Below are 15,396 nucleotides of genomic sequence, written 5' to 3'. Positions count from 1 at the left end.
GTTTATCACGAACACGCTTATAACGAAGTGACGGATATAACGAACTGTTGTTTTTGGTCCCGGCCATTTGCGGTATGCTTTGGTTGAAACGCTTTCAACGAACTCCAGTTATAACGAACAAAAGATATTGGTACCTTTGAGTTCGTTATAACCGTAGTTACTGTACTTGATGACGGCGCGATAGCCAGTCTTTTGTCCATGTTCATTAACAGAGAATCCCCAATCACTTTGATGCCTGCCGATTTATGCAGCATGGTTGCGTATTTGGTTCAAATGCAGCCTGTAAGTATGGAATGTATTGTACATAATACATACACAACATAATACGTACACATTTGTAAGGGTGTACTATATGCATCGTTAGGCTTCGAACTTTTCAGATACCAGTACTTTTCAATACAGCATTCCTTCTTTTTGAACTTATAAGACGAACAGCCGTGTTCTAAAATGATGGACCCGTGAAGATTCCGGGGTAGAATTGGTCTTCAGCATCCAATGCTTGCCGTAAAAGGTGACTATGCTTGTCGTAAAAGGCGACTAACGGGATCGGGTGGTCCGGCTCGCTGACTTGGTTGATACATGTTACCGATCCCAATTGCGTGGGTCGATGCTCATGATATCAATCACTGGATTGTCTGGTCAAGCCTCGATTATTTACAGACCGCCGTCATATAGCTGGAATATTGCGGAGTGCGGCGTTAAACAACAAACCAACCAAATCTAAAATGATGACAATTAAGCTCAGTTTAGACACTATCCGCGCCCGTGAACCCTACAGAGACATGGCACTGAGGTGAGGTGAAATTGGGTTTAACGTCGCGTCCAAGATTATTGCACTTATATAGCGACGTGCATACACGTGTGTGTGTGTGGCTGCTTGTACTAGTCCGGACTGATGCCGATTTATAGTGCTAGCTCACTGAGATACCATGCCGCAGTTAACATGAATACCCCACTCAGACACAGTATACTGACTCCGAGCCGACCAGTCCTTGTTTTAGCCCCTTAATGTCGAGCGCCAGACAGGGTAACAACAAGTTCCATCTTTTAACGTCTTTTGGTATGACGCGGCCGGGGATCGAACACCGGACCTTCCGCTCTCCGGGCGGACGCTCTACCACTAGACCACGGAGGCGGTCGACATGGCACTGATGTCAGGCGTTTGTTCAGACGACGCCAGTGGACGAAACCGTTGACTTAATGTCGACGCCTTTGTTGACAAATGATTATATGATGTCATGGCATATGATCCTCCTAAAGGGCGGACACTGTTAGCGTCTTGGCACGGTATGCCGGTTCCAGGCTCCCTATGCGCGTCGTCAACGTGCGCCAAACTTATATTGCGATATGAAAGACTGGGCCCAGCTTATACTCATTTTGTATATCAGTATGATGACACACGGATGATGTCGGCTTTAAATAGGTTCACTGCATTTCTTTTAGTGTGGTGTTGTGAGTGAGTAGGGTTTTTAACGCCACTTTTAACAATATTCAAGTTATATCATGGCGTGTCAGCTTAATGTGGGCGGAAAGCTCGAAGTGATGCATTTCACAGACGTTTCCCACTTTGGTGAACCCACGAGATGGTGCTGACAGACCTGGAAACATAAACCGGTCGAACCGGGATTCGAACCCATAATCATAGGTTTCTGTCGTGTCCAAGTGACGCAGTCATGCACAATGAATTGCAGTGCCACCCGTGCCCCGTTAATATGATGTTGTTAAAAACATTAATTCGTCACGCCAAAGACCGGGTTCGATTCCCCACATGGGTACAATATGTGAAGCCCGTTTCTATTTTCTCCAGGGGTGTTCTTGCTCCCTGATTCCGGTTCAATCTGGTCGTAAGCGGTTGCTAAATCATTCGGATGTTCAAGCTCGGTGATTTGTTTGATTGTTTGTCGTCGTGCCCCGAAAGCGTGATACATTGCTCATAATATCAACCACAGGTTTGTGTGATCCAGACTCGATTATTTACGTGCCCCGTCATATAGCTGGAATATTGTGTGGCGTAAAAAAACCGGATGCACATGGTTTCGCTTGAATATTGCTTGAAGCGGCGTTAAACCCAACTCCCTCACTCACTTAATATGATTAACATACGTAGCTATCCTATAGCGATAGGGTGGCTCACTGGATAATGTCCTCGATTGTCCCAGTTTGATTCCAACATGAAATTGCAAGAATGATGCCTTGTTTACAATTAATATCAGATATAAGTCTTCAAATAATTTCTCTGCGTATTAAAAATGTAAATATTGAAGTAGTCATTGTTCCAGTCTTCTGCACGATATGAGTGACCTCTTTAACAAATAAACATTAAAAACACCTTGTGTGTACTTGTATGGAAGATCGTCTCAAGCCGAATGCTTGCATATATATATTTAGTCGAAATAATATTGCGAATGCTAGCGAGCGAACTGAGATTTTGCACTTAATAACCCCTTTTGCAAAACATACATAGCCCTAAATACAAAGATTATATAAACAGGTTGCCTAGTGCTTAGCATGTACTGAAAACACGTTCAAGGGAACCCGTCTTATTTCTAGGCCACCGCTAGGGGGCGTGAGACTATATATAGGCCAAACAAACGTTCAGATGCAGATCAGTAGCTGCACAGTGTCAAAACCGGAGCTTGCCGAAAATGGAGGTGTTTGGCCTGCTCGACGTGCCTCTTTGGTTGTTGATGTTGATTGGCGTCTTGACATTATACAGCACGTAAGTAAATATGTTTGGTATGCTGTCAAGGTGGAGGCATCCTTGTACATAAATGACATGTTCGATAATATTAAGCTTACTATCATTCATCGTAGGTGAAGCATACGAGAGTTGAAAAGAAACGTGAATAAAATCGCAAGAATTGGGTAACTGAAAAGTTGGAATGAAAAAATAGACGCTACTTTCTTTAATTAGTTTTTATACATGCATATGTAGTAAATAAACATGAGTTGATAGAAGTTCGTGTTGCAGGCCAAATCTTCACCTGTTTTTAAAGAAGTTTTGTTACAACAATGTTAAATGACATTACTAGCTCAGATGAAAATTATCATGGATCATATTGAATAAACTGGTTATTAAAAGACAATTGGTGATATAACTGACGGACAGATCACCAGAACTGTCAGGATTAAAACTGCAACCAGTGCAGCTTTCCTGAACTAAGGGAGGTAACTTAAGCCAGCCTTCAATCCTCAATAATTCTGGATCTATGCACACTCAGGAACCACTGTTTTTGCCTGTTGATTATGCCAATCTAGAATATAGACTCTATAGACCCTAACTGAATCCTGTGGGAGTTGTTACAGAAAAGTCAAGGGATTAATTATGAGACTGACAGCTGGCAGTGCAGAAGCGCCAGGCCAAAAGGGATATGCACCTGGTGTTGTTACCCAATTGGGGGCATGGGTGGCCCACTTGTCTAAGGCACCGCGGGGCTGTGCAGAGTTCAGTCCCTTGTGGGTTCGAATCCCTGTTTGCCCTGATTATGTTTCTAGGTTTGTCAGCACCATACCCATGCTCATGGGTTTCACCGAAGTGGTAAACGTCTTAGACCTACATCACTTCGGGCTTTCCTCCCACATTAAGCTGACATGCCGCGATATAACTGGAATACTGTAAAAAGTGGCGTTAAACCCAACTCACTCACTCTCTGTTATCCAATCAACAGGTGATTCTGGGTACATTAGGTCGACCTAATGGAACAGGTCATTTGGTTGATAGCTAGACAACCTACCTTAACAGTATGCATTGTTGCTCATTATATCAATCACTGGTTTGTCTGACCAAGACTCGATTATCTACAGCCCGCAGTCATATAGCTGGAATATTAAACAACACCTACAAAGAGAAGTATTCATTTTACATTTTCAGCTCCCCTGGGAGTATACTAGTTTTTCATTTTTATACTTCCATTAGATTGTTCACAGATTATTTTTTCCAATATCTAAAGATTTGTTCAAAATCAGGTTTTAAAATGGATCTTTTGTATTGTATTGAGGGATGGGTGAAAAAACAAACTAACAGGGTTTCGTTTTCCTATTCCCTATGGGGCAGTCAGGTAGGCTAGTGGTTAAAGCGTTCGCTCGTCAACCGAAGACCCAGGTTCGATTCCCGACATGGGTTCAATGTTAGCCCATTTCTGGTGTCCCCTGCCATGATATTGCTGGAATATTGCTAAAAGCAGCGTAAAACCATACTCACTCCTTTTCCCTATATACATCACTGACCCATCATAGACTTCGTGGAAAAAACCCAAACACTTTTGTTCCAAATTTGTGAAATTTGGAAACCAATTAAGCTAAGGAACCTACTAAGATTCAAATTTAATTTGATGTGCTCTGAGCATGAGGGTAAGACGACCTCTGTCTTTTGTTGCCAGGTACATGTCCTGGCATCATGGGATCTTCAAGAAGCTGGGGATAGATGGCCCCCCTCCCAGGCCCATTGTCGGCAACCTGATGACCATCTTGAAGAGTGTGAGTATATCTGACCGAGTGCTTTGATGACATTTTGTTTGTTTGTTTGTTGTTTAACGCGGCACTCAACAATATTCCAGCTGTATGATGGTGGTCTGTAAATAATCAAGTCTGGACCACACAATTCAGTGATTGATATCATGAGCATCGATGTATGCAATTAGGATATGATGACATGCATCAAACAAGTCAGCAAACTGGAACATCTGATCCCATTAGTCACCTCTTACAACAAGCTTAGTCGCCTTTTGGGGCAAGCATGGATTACTGAAGACCTACTCTGACCTGGATCTTCGTGGGTTTGGTTAGGTTTGTGCCTCATATGCAGCTCAAAAAATATATCAAGTCAGCCACTTGACCAAACTATAAACTAAAGTACAGGTGTTTCATAATTACCATTACCATTTGCAGATCAGACAAGTTTATCCTTTTATTTCTCAGGGCTTTGGGTCTACCAGTGTACTGGGGGTGGGTGTGGGTGTGGGGATTATGCTGATACATTATGATGAAACAGAGAGATTGTATTTTTTAATTGGACAGGTTAATGGTATTTGTATCCAAGTGAACATCAATGTACATTAGCCCTGGGTTAAGTAGACCTTTTCAGTATTTTTGTCCCTGATCATGACCCTTTTGTTTTACTTACTTGCTTCAAGTTGATCAAATGCACAGGTGGCGCTGTTATCTAAGGTGCACACATTAAGGTTAAGGCCAACAGTATTATGCATGTTTCAGTCTTGTACAAACAGTATTATGCATGAATACACAATGCCTTCTAGTAGTGTTAGGCATGTTTCAGTTTTGTGAGAATGTTTCAAAGGCAAAACATTGGTAATTATGAGGTAAATTGAAATCAATGAGGGTAATATATTTACAATTCCTTTTGATAATGAATATAAAAAAATAAAATAATTAGTATTATTATTTTTCTTCTCCAAGAGGATTTGAATGAAAGTAATAATTAACATTCAAATATGTTGGACCCTTGGAGTTGAACATGGCCAAATGTATTAATAATAAAAGATAAACTCTTTTGTAAAAAAATATTTTAACTTTACTGTTTCACTCTTTACAAGAGGAAATGAGTAATGCCCATTTTTCTGAAGTCCTTGTCAGAGAACTATTTGTTGTTAGCCTTTGTTGATTTGGTGATGAACTCTTGATGACTATTTCCAGGGAATGCATGGAGCTGACTTGTACTGGTGCCAGACTTATGGAAAGGTGGTGGGGTAAGTTGGTCAGGGTTTGACAGGGTGGTGGGGTGAGTTGGTCAGGGTGTGACAGGACGGTGGGGTAAGTTGGTCAGGGTGTGACAGGACGGTGGGGTAAGTTGGTCAGGGTTTGACAGGACGGTAGGGTAAGTTGGTCAGAGTTTGACAGGGTGGTGGGGTAAGTTGGTCAGGGTTTGACAGGGTTGTGGGGTAAGTTGGTCAGGGTTAGACAGGGTGGTGGGGTAAGTTGGTCAGGGTTAGACAGGGCGGTGGGGTAAGTTGGTCAGGGTTTGACAGGGTGGTGGGGTAAGTTGGTCAGGGTTTGACAGGGTGGTGGGGTGAGTTGGTCAGGGTTAGACAGGGCGGTGGGGTAAGTTGGTCAGGGTTTGACAGGGTGGTGGGGTAAGTTGGTCAGGGTTTGACAGGGTGGTGGGGTGAGTTGGTCAGGGTTAGACAGGGCGGTGGGGTAAGTTGGTCAGGGTTTGACAGGGTGGTGGGGTAAGTTGGTCAGGGTTTGACAGGGTGGTGGGGTGAGTTGGTCAGGGTTAGACAGGGTGGTGGGGTAAGTTGGTCAGGGTTAGACAGGGTTGTGGGGTGAGTTGGTCAGGGTTAGACAGGACGGTGGGGTAAGTTGGTCAGGGTTTGACAGGACGGTAGGGTAAGTTGGTCAGGGTTTGACAGGGTGGTGGGGTAAGTTGGTCAGGGTTAGACAGAGTGGTGGGGTAAGTTGGTCAGGGTTAGACAGGGCGGTGGGGTAAGTTGGTCAGGGTTTGACAGGGTGGTGGGGTAAGTTGGTCAGGGTTAGACAGGGTGGTGGGGTAAGTTGGTCAGAGTTTGACAGGGTGGTGGGGTAAGTTGGTCAGGGTTAGACAGGACGGTGGGGTAAGTTGGTCAGGGTTTGACAGGGTGGTGGGGTAAGTTGGTCAGAGTTTGACAGGGTGGTGGGGTAAGTTGGTCAGGGTTTGACAGGGTGGTGGGGTAAGTTGGTCAGGGTTAGACAGGACGGTGGGGTAAGTTGGTCAGGGTTTGACAGGGTGGTGGGGTAAGTTGGTCAGAGTTTGACAGGGTGGTGGGGTAAGTTGGTCAGAGTTTGACAGGGTGGTGGGGTAAGTTGGTCAGGGTGTGACAGGACGGTGGGGTAAGTTGGTCAGGGTGTGACAGGGTGGTGGGGTAAGTTAGTCAGGGTGTGACAGGGTGGTGGGGTACGTTGGTCAGTGTTTGACAGGGTGGTGGGGTAAGTTGGTCAGGGTGTGACAGGATGGTGGGGTAAGTTGGTCAGGGTGTGACAGGACGGTAGGGTAAGTTGGTCAGGGTTAGACAGGGTAGTGGGGTAAGTTGGTCAGGGTGTGACAGGGTGGTGGGGTAAGTTGGTCAGGGTGTGACAGGACGGTAGGGTAAGTTGGTCAGGGTTAGACAGGGTAGTGGGGTAAGTTGGTCAGAGTTTGACAGGGTGGTGGGGTAAGTTGGTGAGGGTTTGACAGGGTGGTGGGGTAAGTTGGTCAGGGTGTTACAGGACGGTAGGGTAAGTTGGTCAGGGTGTGACAGGATGGTGGGGTAAGTTGATCAGGGTTTGACAGGGTGGTGGGGTAAGTTGACCAGGGTTTGACAGGGTGGTGTGAGTTGGTCAGGGTTAGACAGGGTGGTGGGGTAAGTTGACCAGGGTTTGACAGGGTGGTGGGGTAAGTTGGTCAGGGTTAGACAGGGTGGTGGGGTGAGTTGGTCAGGGTTAGACAGGGTTGTGGGGTAAGTTGGTCAGGGTTAGACAGGGTTGTGGGGTAAGTTGGTCAGGGTTAGACAGGGTGGTGGGGTAAGTTGGTCAGGGTTAGACAGGGTGGTGGGGTAAGTTGGCCAGGGTTTGACAGGGTGGTTGGGTAAGTTGGTCAGGGTTTGACAGGGTGGTGGGGTAAGTTGGCCAGGGTTAGACAGGGTGGTGGGGTAAGTTGGTCAGGGTTAGACAGGGTGGTGGGGTAAGTTGGTCAGTGTTTGACAGGGTGGTGGGGTAAGTTGGTCAGGGTTTGACAGGGTGGTGGGGTAAGTTGGTCAGGGTTAGACAGGGCGGTGGGGTAAGTTGGTCAGTGTTTGACAGGGTGGTGGGGTAAGTTGGTCAGGGTTAGACAGGGTGGTGGGGTAAGTTGGTCAGGGTTAGACAGGGTGGTGGGGTAAGTTGGTCAGTGTTTGACAGGGTGGTGGGGTAAGTTGGTCAGGGTTAGACAGGGTGGTGGGGTAAGTTGGTCAGTGTTTGACAGGGTGGTAGGGTAAGTTGGTCAGTGTTTGACAGGGTGGTGGGGTAAGTTGGTCAGGGTTAGACAGGGTGGTGGGGTAAGTTGGTCAGTGTTTGACAGGGTGGTGGGGTAAGTTGGTCAGGGTTTGACAGGGTGGTGGGGTAAGTTGGTCAGGGTTAGACAGGGTGGTGGGGTGAGTTGGTCAGGGTTTGACAGGGTGGTGGGGTAAGTTGGTCAGGGTTAGACAGGGTGGTGGGGTAAGTTGGTCAGGGTGTGACAGGGTGGTGGGGTAAGTTGGTCAGGGTTTGACAGGGTGGTGGGGTAAGTTGGCCAGGGTTTGACAGGGTGGTGGGGTAAGTTGGTCAGGGTTAGACAGGGTGGTGGGGTAAGTTGGTGAGGGTTTGACAGGGTGGTGGGGTAAGTTGACCAGGGTTTGACAGGGTGGTGTGAGTTGGTCAGGGTTAGACAGGGTGGTGGGGTAAGTTGACCAGGGTTTGACAGGGTGGTGGGGTGAGTTGGTCAGGGTTAGACAGGGTGGTGGGGTGAGTTGGTCAGGGTTAGACAGGGTTGTGGGGTAAGTTGGTCAGGGTTAGACAGGGTTGTGGGGTAAGTTGGTCAGGGTTAGACAGGGTGGTGGGGTGAGTTGGTCAGGGTTAGACAGGGTTGTGGAGTAAGTTGGTCAGGGTGTGACAGGACGGTAGGGTAAGTTGGTCAGGGTGTGACAGGACGGTAGGGTAAGTTGGTCAGGGTTTGACAGGGTGGTGGGGTAAGTTGGTCAGGGTTAGACAGGGTGGTGGGGTAAGTTGATCAGGGTTTGACAGGGTGGTGGGGTAAGTTGACCAGGGTTTGACAGGGTGGTGTGAGTTGGTCAGGGTTAGACAGGGTGGTGGGGTAAGTTAGTCAGGGTTAGACAGGGTGGTGGGGTGAGTTGGTCAGGGTTAGACAGGGTGGTGGGGTAAGTTGACCAGGGTTTGACAGGGTGGTGGGGTAAGTTGGTCAGGGTTAGACAGGGTGGTGGGGTAAGTTGACCAGGGTTAGACAGGGTGGTGGGGTAAGTTGGTCAGGGTTTGACAGGGTGGTGGGGTAAGTTGGTCAGGGTTAGACAGGGTAGTGGGGTAAGTTGGTCAGGGTTTGACAGGGTGGTGGGGTAAGTTGGTCAGGGTTTGACAGGGTGGTGGGGTAAGTTGGTCAGGGTTAGACAGGGTGGTGGGGTAAGTTGGTGAGGGTTTGACAGGGTGGTGGGGTAAGTTGACCAGGGTTTGACAGGGTGGTGTGAGTTGGTCAGGGTTAGACAGGGTGGTGGGGTAAGTTGACCAGGGTTTGACAGGGTGGTGGGGTGAGTTGGTCAGGGTTAGACAGGGTGGTGGGGTGAGTTGGTCAGGGTTAGACAGGGTTGTGGGGTAAGTTGGTCAGGGTTAGACAGGGTTGTGGGGTAAGTTGGTCAGGGTTAGACAGGGTGGTGGGGTGAGTTGGTCAGGGTTAGACAGGGTTGTGGAGTAAGTTGGTCAGGGTGTGACAGGACGGTAGGGTAAGTTGGTCAGGGTGTGACAGGACGGTAGGGTAAGTTGGTCAGGGTTTGACAGGGTGGTGGGGTAAGTTGGTCAGGGTTAGACAGGGTGGTGGGGTAAGTTGATCAGGGTTTGACAGGGTGGTGGGGTAAGTTGACCAGGGTTTGACAGGGTGGTGTGAGTTGGTCAGGGTTAGACAGGGTGGTGGGGTAAGTTAGTCAGGGTTAGACAGGGTGGTGGGGTGATTTGGTCAGGGTTAGACAGGGTGGTGGGGTAAGTTGACCAGGGTTTGACAGGGTGGTGGGGTAAGTTGGTCAGGGTTAGACAGGGTGGTGGGGTAAGTTGACCAGGGTTAGACAGGGTGGTGGGGTAAGTTGGTCAGGGTTTGACAGGGTGGTGGGGTAAGTTGGTCAGGGTTAGACAGGGTAGTGGGGTAAGTTGGTCAGGGTTTGACAGGGTGGTGGGGTAAGTTGGTCAGGGTTTGACAGGGTGGTGGGGTAAGTTGGTCAGGGTTAGACAGGGTGGTGGGGTAAGTTGACCAGGGTTTGACAGGGTGGTGTGAGTTGGTCAGGGTTAGACAGGGTGGTGGGGTAAGTTGACCAGGGTTTGACAGGGTGGTGGGGTGAGTTGGTCAGGGTTAGACAGGGTGGTGGGGTGAGTTGGTCAGGGTTAGACAGGGTTGTGGGGTAAGTTGGTCAGGGTTAGACAGGGTTGTGGGGTAAGTTGGTCAGGGTTAGACAGGGTGGTGGGGTGAGTTGGTCAGGGTTAGACAGGGTTGTGGAGTAAGTTGGTCAGGGTGTGACAGGACGGTAGGGTAAGTTGGTCAGGGTGTGACAGGACGGTAGGGTAAGTTGGTCAGGGTTTGACAGGGTGGTGGGGTAAGTTGGTCAGGGTTAGACAGGGTGGTGGGGTAAGTTGATCAGGGTTTGACAGGGTGGTGGGGTAAGTTGACCAGGGTTTGACAGGGTGGTGTGAGTTGGTCAGGGTTAGACAGGGTGGTGGGGTAAGTTAGTCAGGGTTAGACAGGGTGGTGGGGTGAGTTGGTCAGGGTTAGACAGGGTGGTGGGGTAAGTTGACCAGGGTTTGACAGGGTGGTGGGGTAAGTTGGTCAGGGTTAGACAGGGTGGTGGGGTAAGTTGACCAGGGTTAGACAGGGTGGTGGGGTAAGTTGGTCAGGGTTTGACAGGGTGGTGGGGTAAGTTGGTCAGGGTTAGACAGGGTAGTGGGGTAAGTTGGTCAGGGTTTGACAGGGTGGTGGGGTAAGTTGGTCAGGGTTTGACAGGGTGGTGGGGTAAGTTGGTCAGGGTTAGACAGGGTGGTGGGGTAAGTTGACCAGGGTTAGACAGGGTGGTGGGGTAAGTTGGTCAGGGTTTGACAGGGTGGTGGGGTGAGTTGGTCAGGGTTAGACAGGGTGGTGGGGTGAGTTGGTCAGGGTTAGACAGGGTGGTGGGGTAAGTTGACCAGGGTTAGACAGGGTGGTGGGGTAAGTTGGTCAGGGTTTGACAGGGTGGTGGGGTGAGTTGGTCGGGGTTAGACAGGGTGTTGGGGTAAGTTGGTCAGGGTTAGACAGGGTGGTGGGGTGAGTTGGTCGGGGTTAGACAGGGTGTTGGGGTAAGTTGGTGAGGGTTTGACAGGGTGGTGGGGTAAGTTGGTGAGGGTTTGACAGGGTGGTGGGGTAAGTTGGTCAGGGTTAGACAGGGTGGTGGGGTAAGTTAGTCAGGGTTAGACAGGGTGGTGGGGTGAGTTGGTCAGGGTTAGACAGGGTTGTGGGGTGAGTTGGTCAGGGTTAGACAGGGTGGTGGGGTAAGTTAGTCAGGGTTTGACAGGGTGGTGGGGTAAGTTGGTCAGGGTTAGACAGGGTTGTGGGGCGAGTTGGTCAGGGTTAGACAGGGTGGTGGGGTAAGTTGGTCAGGGTTAGACAGGGCGGTGGGGTAAGTTGGTCAGGGTTAGACAGGGTGGTGGGGTAAGTTGGTCAGGGTTAGACAGGGTGGTGGGGTGAGTTGGTCGGGGTTAGACAGGGTGTTGGGGTAAGTTGGTGAGGGTTTGACAGGGTGGTGGGGTAAGTTGGTGAGGGTTTGACAGGGTGGTGGGGTAAGTTGGTCAGGGTTTGACAGGGTGGTGGGGTAAGTTGGTCAGGGTTAGACAGGGTGGTGGGGTAAGTTGGTCAGGGTGTGACAGGGTGGTGGGGTAAGTTGGTCAGGGTTTGACAGGGTGGTGGGGTAAGTTGGTCAGAGTTTGACAGGACGCTGGGGTAAGTTGGTCAGGGTTTGACAGGGTTGTTGGGTAGCCTTGTGGTCAAAGTGTTCGCTGGTCACCCAAAGAGCTAAGTTGGTCAGGGTTTGACAGGACAGTGGGGTAAGTTGGTAAGTGTTTGACAGGATGGTGGGGTAAGTTGGTCAGGGTTTGACAGGACGGTGGGGTAGCCTTGTGGTCAAAGTGTTCGCTGGTCACCCCAAAAGCTAAGTTGGTCAGGGTTTGACAGGACAGTGGGGTAAGTTGGTCAGTGTTTGACAGGATGGTGGGGTAAGTTGGTCAGGGTTTGACAGGACGGTGGGGTAGCCTTGTGGTCAAAGTGTTCCCTGGTCACCCCAAAAGCCTGGGTTTGATTCCCCACATTGGTAGAATGTGTGAAGTCCATTTCTTGTAACCTGCCGTCGTGATATTGCTAGGGGTGACGAGGTAGCCTCGTGGTTAAGGCGTTTGCTCGTCATGCCGATGCCCCGGGTTTGATTCCCCATGTGGGTACGATGTGTGAAGCCCATTTCTGGTGTCCCTGCCCGGTCGAACTCACTCACTCATTCTGGGTTTGACAAGATGTATCTTCCTAAAATTTCAGTCACAATGACCAGCAAGATAATGAGAACCATTTCAGACTAATCATAGCTGATATATGTTAAAGCCAATGTACTTTGAACAGAGTTTGTGTGCATTTCTCCCCACTAGACAACAGACTAAAATAACTTACTGACAAATGTGAAAAGAAACCTATCAAATATCACATATGTATTTATATTTTGGCCTAGCAAAGTTAATTTGTTAGATTAATAATTCCTCCAGCCACTAAAAGGTTGAGGTCCTGGTTGTAGTAAGGAAGTTTATTGCAGGATCTTCATGACCCGGTTGCCGATGCTTCTGATATCAGATGACGAGATGATGAAACAGATAATGGTGAAAGACTTCAACCTTTTCCCCAACAGACAGGTCAGATATCTATAGTATCAAACATTCAATTTCACTTAGAAGTGACAGACAGTGAAAACTTTAGAAATATCCCAGTGTTAAGTTTAAGCTCACCTGGAATCCATGTTTTGGTTATGTAATGGCATGTTATGATGCCTGCAGTTGGCCTACTCTTTCTTGTGTGCATATTTGCCAGCTTACAAAGTGGTACAATTTCTTCAAGATCAGATCCTTTAGTCCAATAAAATAAGATGTGTGTTATGAGATGTTGCATCAAATCAACCCTAAACTTTAAATGCCCAGTCTAAAACAAGCATGTTTGGGTTTTTGAGCCAGTCACATGTCAGCATTCTAAAATGATAACTGTTCATTTCTTTGTCTCCTCAATTTGAAAATTTGATCCCAGCAAAGGAAGATCAACACAGAACACAGTATACAATCCATAGTACACCCTTTTGGCTGCAGATGCCATGCCACTCAGAAACGACAGCATGAAATAAAACAACAAAAAATCAGACCAGTTTCTTATTTTGCATTTCGATCTCCCTGATGATATTCAAGTTACAGATATCAGATATGCTTATCTGAATGCTTTGCTCACTCATACCATGAATTTAGGAGCATTGAGGCAGATTGGCCGAATAGAAGGTAACCTGAATCTGACCTGACCCCCTATGGATATGTGGTCAGATCTTCATGCTATCGGAGTAAAGGTCTGATTTTAATGAGATTACAAGTCGTATGCATTGCTGTCTGTCACTCCATTCACTGTTTGACTTTTTGATGATATTTTCAACCATAGTGGGACTTAAATTTGTTCATGACAGTAGAATAATTTAATTTGATTAAATATGGATTTAAACATTTATTTTAATCAAGCCCAGCATGTATTTTTTCTTTATCAAGCATAGGGCAGTATCATCTTTTTTACAACATATTCTATGGTTCTAATGATACTTTTCATTGGTTGTCAAATTTCTACCTGTGGGGTATTCCACCAGTTCTGTATGTATGTAATGTATGGGTTAGCTTGAGCTTTGTTTCTCAATACAGGAGATTCCCAAGGCAATGGTTGGCTTCCCGATGGATCAGTCTCTGGTTTTCTCAAAAGATGACCATTGGAGATTCATTCGGAACTTCATGACGCCAACGTTTAGTGCAGGCAAGCTGAAGAGGGTAAGACTCTTTATCTTTATTTATCATTGACAAGCTTTAATTCGATCAGTTCCCCGACAAGGATTCTAGGGCAGAATCAGTCGCCAGTACCCCATGTTTGTAATTAAAACTTAATGAGGATCAGGTGGTCACAATGTGTGACCTGTTTGATGTGTGTTGTCATATATTGACAGAGTGGAGACCACATCCATTGTCTAATGGACATGAGGAAGAGTGGGGGCTTGATCCCCGAGTGCGTCATTTCAAAGACGTTAAAAGATGGTAATAATGTTGTTACCCTGTCTGGGGTTTGGTGTGAAGGAGATGTATACTGTGTCTGAGTGGGTTTTTTATGTTAAACTGGGGCATGGTATCTGAGTGGGCTAGTACTATAAAACCGGCATTAGTCTGGACTAGTACAAGCAGCCACATACACATCCACTATGTGTTCAGGGCTAGCATTTTGATAAATGTACGCTATCCCCAGGATCCATTCCCATGGTTCTCGCAATCTCAAATTACCCACCCTTGAGTTACATTTGCCAATTTTATTGGCAATGCTTCTAGGTCTAATGTACCGATCAGAATTCGAGTTACAAACTAGCCTCAATGTACGGTTCGCAATATCAACAACATGGCGGCCTGTCCCATTGATTAGGATCAAGTTTGCGAGAAATTCAACATTAAAAAACTTACTGACATGCAAAAGAAAGCCCTTAAGAATCTTTTCGATGGAAAAGATGTTTTCTTGTCCCTTATAACTGGTGGTGGCTTTGGTTTCTAGGTAATAAGAGTTACCCCCCCTTACCCTTTCCCTTGCCCATATGTCAACTTTTGATTGGTCAGTAAAATGTCAATAAAAGTAATGGGTGGGTATTCTGGGAATGGATACATGGGTTAGTGTATGGGTTTACCGAAATGCGATCCCTGGAGATATGGAGGATACCACACATAGTGAGAGTATGAATTGAGTTTTACGCCACACTGAACAGTATTTCGGTTACATCAAGGGGTGTCTAGTTTAATATGGAGAAAAGAGATGCAGGCTGCAGACAGGGCTGTAGAAACTCCAGTGAAACCCACAACAACTGGAATAATGTTGATCAGCGGATCCTGCAGGACCTAAGACCACGGCGGCCACTCATGACCCTGATAAAGGTTTTGAAATGTTCATCTGTCCATGTTATTTCTGCCCTCCTATAATCATGATAATCATTTCCTTTCAGGAGCAAAATTCATGTCTTTCATAGTACTCTTTGAAACTTTCCACACATAGCAATGTTAAGTGGATTCTCTTGCTGTTTATGGAGTTTTAGCTCATGAGACCAAAGGTACAAGTGAGCTTCATGATTAGGCGTGTTGTCCTTAGTCTGTGCATCGTCAATCCACAGGAAATGATGCACTCGAAACTTAAGGAGGATACCTAGCACAATGATAGGACAAGGTTTGCCAATTGGCTTAGTCCATCTTTAACATCACTAAATATATAATAGGAGTCTACCTGGTGAGCAATGTCTTGGCAATATTTTAAGATTTAATTTTGTTATTTGAATTATATATAACACCATCAACTGATGATAGGTTCATTTCACAGGAACTCGATGATAGCGTGTATAACATCATATATTCGTATAGAAAAAAATC

The 15,396-nt window shown here is 47.0% G+C and overlaps 1 protein-coding gene across 1 annotated transcript in view; it reads left to right on the top strand.

Annotated features, from left to right (window-relative positions):
* Positions 1 to 2,570: 2,570 nt before the first annotated feature.
* Positions 2,571 to 15,396, top strand: part of LOC124139642 (cytochrome P450 3A8-like) — a 29,950-nt gene continuing 17,124 nt past the window's right edge. Inside the window, exons 1-5 of the mRNA XM_048387709.1 lie at positions 2,571 to 2,719; positions 4,380 to 4,476; positions 5,653 to 5,705; positions 12,522 to 12,618; positions 13,651 to 13,773. Coding sequence (XP_048243666.1) covers positions 2,646 to 2,719; positions 4,380 to 4,476; positions 5,653 to 5,705; positions 12,522 to 12,618; positions 13,651 to 13,773 — 444 coding nt within the window. The 5' untranslated portion in view covers positions 2,571 to 2,645. The remainder of the gene's footprint in view (positions 2,720 to 4,379; positions 4,477 to 5,652; positions 5,706 to 12,521; positions 12,619 to 13,650; positions 13,774 to 15,396) is intronic.

This window comes from Haliotis rufescens, unplaced genomic scaffold (assembly GCF_023055435.1).
Source record: "Haliotis rufescens isolate VD_foot unplaced genomic scaffold, xgHalRufe1.0.p SCAF_7, whole genome shotgun sequence".
Taxonomy (NCBI): Eukaryota; Metazoa; Mollusca; class Gastropoda; order Lepetellida; family Haliotidae; genus Haliotis; species Haliotis rufescens.
Note: the sequence above shows the minus strand (reverse complement) of the source record. Positions and strands in the feature narration are given on the sequence as shown.